We start from the raw sequence: 2,500 nt of genomic DNA, 5'->3' as shown, positions 1-2,500 counted from the left end.
GAGAGAAAGAGAGAAAGAGAAAGAGAGAGAGAGAGAGAGAGAGAGAGAGAGTGTATGTGTGTGTGTGTGTGTGTGTGTGTGTGTGTGTGTGTGTGTGTGTGTGTGTGTGTGTGTGTGTGTGTGTGTGTGTGTGTGTGCGTGTGTAGGTGTGTGTGTGTGTGCGATTGTGTCCATATGCCAGGAAGTGTGAGAGGGATGGTGACTTTTCTTCGTAACACACACAAAAAAAGAGAACGAGAGAAGAAAAAGAGGCTATATTCATCCTCCCATGAAAAAGAACAAGTAGCAGGTAGCCATTCCTTCCGTGTCTATGTTAATGTGATGGCCCCGTGTCTCTTTAGACTCCTGGCGGCGAGGAGGCAGTGGAGGGGAACCCAGCCCCCAGCCCTTCCCTTCTTCCACCCAGCCCTTCCCTTCTCCCCACAACCCCTTCTCCTGCTCCACCCCCCCCCCCCCCTTCCCTTCCCTCCCCTCACCCTGATCCTTCACTCGGACCTTAAGGATTAAGAAAAAAAAAACACGACGAATGAATATTTCATACTAAGGAGACGTCATGAAAATGTAACGAACACAGACGAGGCCACAGTAATGCTTAACCGCTTCTCGTCTGTGCCAAATCCGAAATGTGACTAAGATATTCCGTAGACTTTTTTCACACTAGGTTACACAGCTTATCCATTCATTCATGAAAATAATTAGGCTTTCTTCGTTATCATCTTTGTGTCATCTCGTGCATGTAATCGGTGCACAGTACATATTACTAAGTAGATAATAACAACTGTACTTATTCCCTTTATTCACTCACTCCGTTAGATGTTTATTAACAGTACTAACTTTTCTACTTATCTACTTTTCTACTTTTCTACATACATATTATCCCCGTCACTCTATAGCTGTTTTCTCGATTTTCTGTCTTTTACTCTGTCTATTTTTTCCTGCCTTTCTCCCTCACTCATTCTCTCTCTTTATGTATCCATGCATACATATGTATACGCACATAGATAGATAGATAAATAAATAGATAGATAAAAAGACAGTGTCTGTGTGTGTGTGTGTGTGTGTGTGTGTGTGTGTGTGTGTGTGTGTGTGTGTGTGTGTGTGTGTGTGTGTGTGTGTGTGTGTACATTGCGCTCCTTAGGCAATTCAGAGACGTTGGAACGGGGTCACAAACAAGAAAGCTAAAATATCCACAACAAAGCTACAACGTGGAAAATAAAATAAAACAAAAAATGTGTAGCAGTAAGCAGTCTTAAACAACAGGCTGGAGACACGTTACAGGCTTTTTACATCAATTTGTTATTAGCCCCGTAGGACCTGTTGGCTTGGTGGACGTACATCTCCGCCTCGACGAAGTGTCTGAAGTATCTGCTCCTCCCTTTTTGTGTGTTTTCTTTTCGTTTCCCTGGGTCGGAATTTTCATTTTCTTTCTTGTTTCTAAATTTCCTGTCACTTTGGAAGGCTGACCTTTATTATCGAATCGAAGGAAGCAGAGTTGATGATGTTGTCTGTACTCAGAATATAACAGGATGTTGATTAACGTTCGTATAAAGTAGGAACTCTTTCCTTATTTCGTATTACGTTGTTTTCATCAGCTATTCCTATTTTCTCATCAGCCGTATTCAACTAGCCATTGTCGCGCCTTCATTGAATTAACTAGACGCAAAAGAAAATTCGAAATTTGTATGAAACTGTAACACAGATTAGTTATAATTCGTTCCGCCAGCGCCATTGGATGGTAGAAGTCACGTGGCAATTTATATCATCTCGTAATGTCAGTGAGAAGTGATACATCAATAACTTGGTAATTGGGTAACCTTTCCCTAGTGATTTGCTTGTGAAATTGTAATGACCTTTAGATAATGTTCCATGGCGTAAAGTGCACAGTTATTTTCCGTTCCTCCCACGTTCTCTTGCTCGACGTTCCCAAGATCGCTCTCTCTCTCAGCCCCACCCCCTCCCCATTCCAACAACCCCCCCAGCACCCACCCCCAGCTAGTTCCCACGTACTTTTATCCATCGACTCTCCCTTCTCCCTTCTCCCTTTCAGCCTCGCCCCTGACTCCTGGCGCTTCGGGAACGAGAGGGGCTTTTTCTTTTTGGGTTAGCGTTTTCGTCTCTGTCTAGGTATTCATATCTTTACCTATCCCTCCGTTGATCTATCTACTCCCCCACCCTCTCTCTCTCTCTCTCTCTCTCTCTCTCTCTCTCTCTCTCTCTCTCTCTCTCTCTCTCTCTCTCTCTCTCTCTCTCTCTCTCTCCCTCTCTCCTTCTCTTCCTTTCTCCCTTCCTCCCTCCCTCCCTCTCTTCCTTTCTCCCTCCCTCCCTCCATCCTTCCCTCCCTCCTTCCTCCCTCCCTCCCACCCTCGCTCCCTGTGCCCTCTCCCCCTTTCTCTTTCCCCCCCATTCGTCTCGCTCAGCCTCCGCCTGACCTTTGCCCTGTTCCTCCCTGCAGATCGAGAGCCGGAGGTGGAAGTGAACCTGCAGATGATCGGCGTGTACC

At 45.5% G+C, this 2,500-nt stretch overlaps 1 protein-coding gene across 1 annotated transcript in view; it reads left to right on the top strand.

The window, feature by feature from the left end:
* Positions 1 to 2,500, top strand: part of LOC125041402 — a 332,441-nt gene that overhangs the window by 310,546 nt on the left and 19,395 nt on the right. Inside the window, exon 12 of the mRNA XM_047636328.1 lies at positions 2,453 to 2,500. This exon is cut by the window's right edge and continues 93 nt beyond it. Coding sequence (XP_047492284.1) covers positions 2,453 to 2,500 — 48 coding nt within the window. The remainder of the gene's footprint in view (positions 1 to 2,452) is intronic.

The sequence above is a fragment of the Penaeus chinensis genome, chromosome 3, assembly GCF_019202785.1.
Source record: "Penaeus chinensis breed Huanghai No. 1 chromosome 3, ASM1920278v2, whole genome shotgun sequence".
Lineage (NCBI taxonomy): Eukaryota > Metazoa > Arthropoda > Malacostraca > Decapoda > Penaeidae > Penaeus > Penaeus chinensis.
This window is presented reverse-complemented; position numbering and strand designations above follow the sequence as displayed.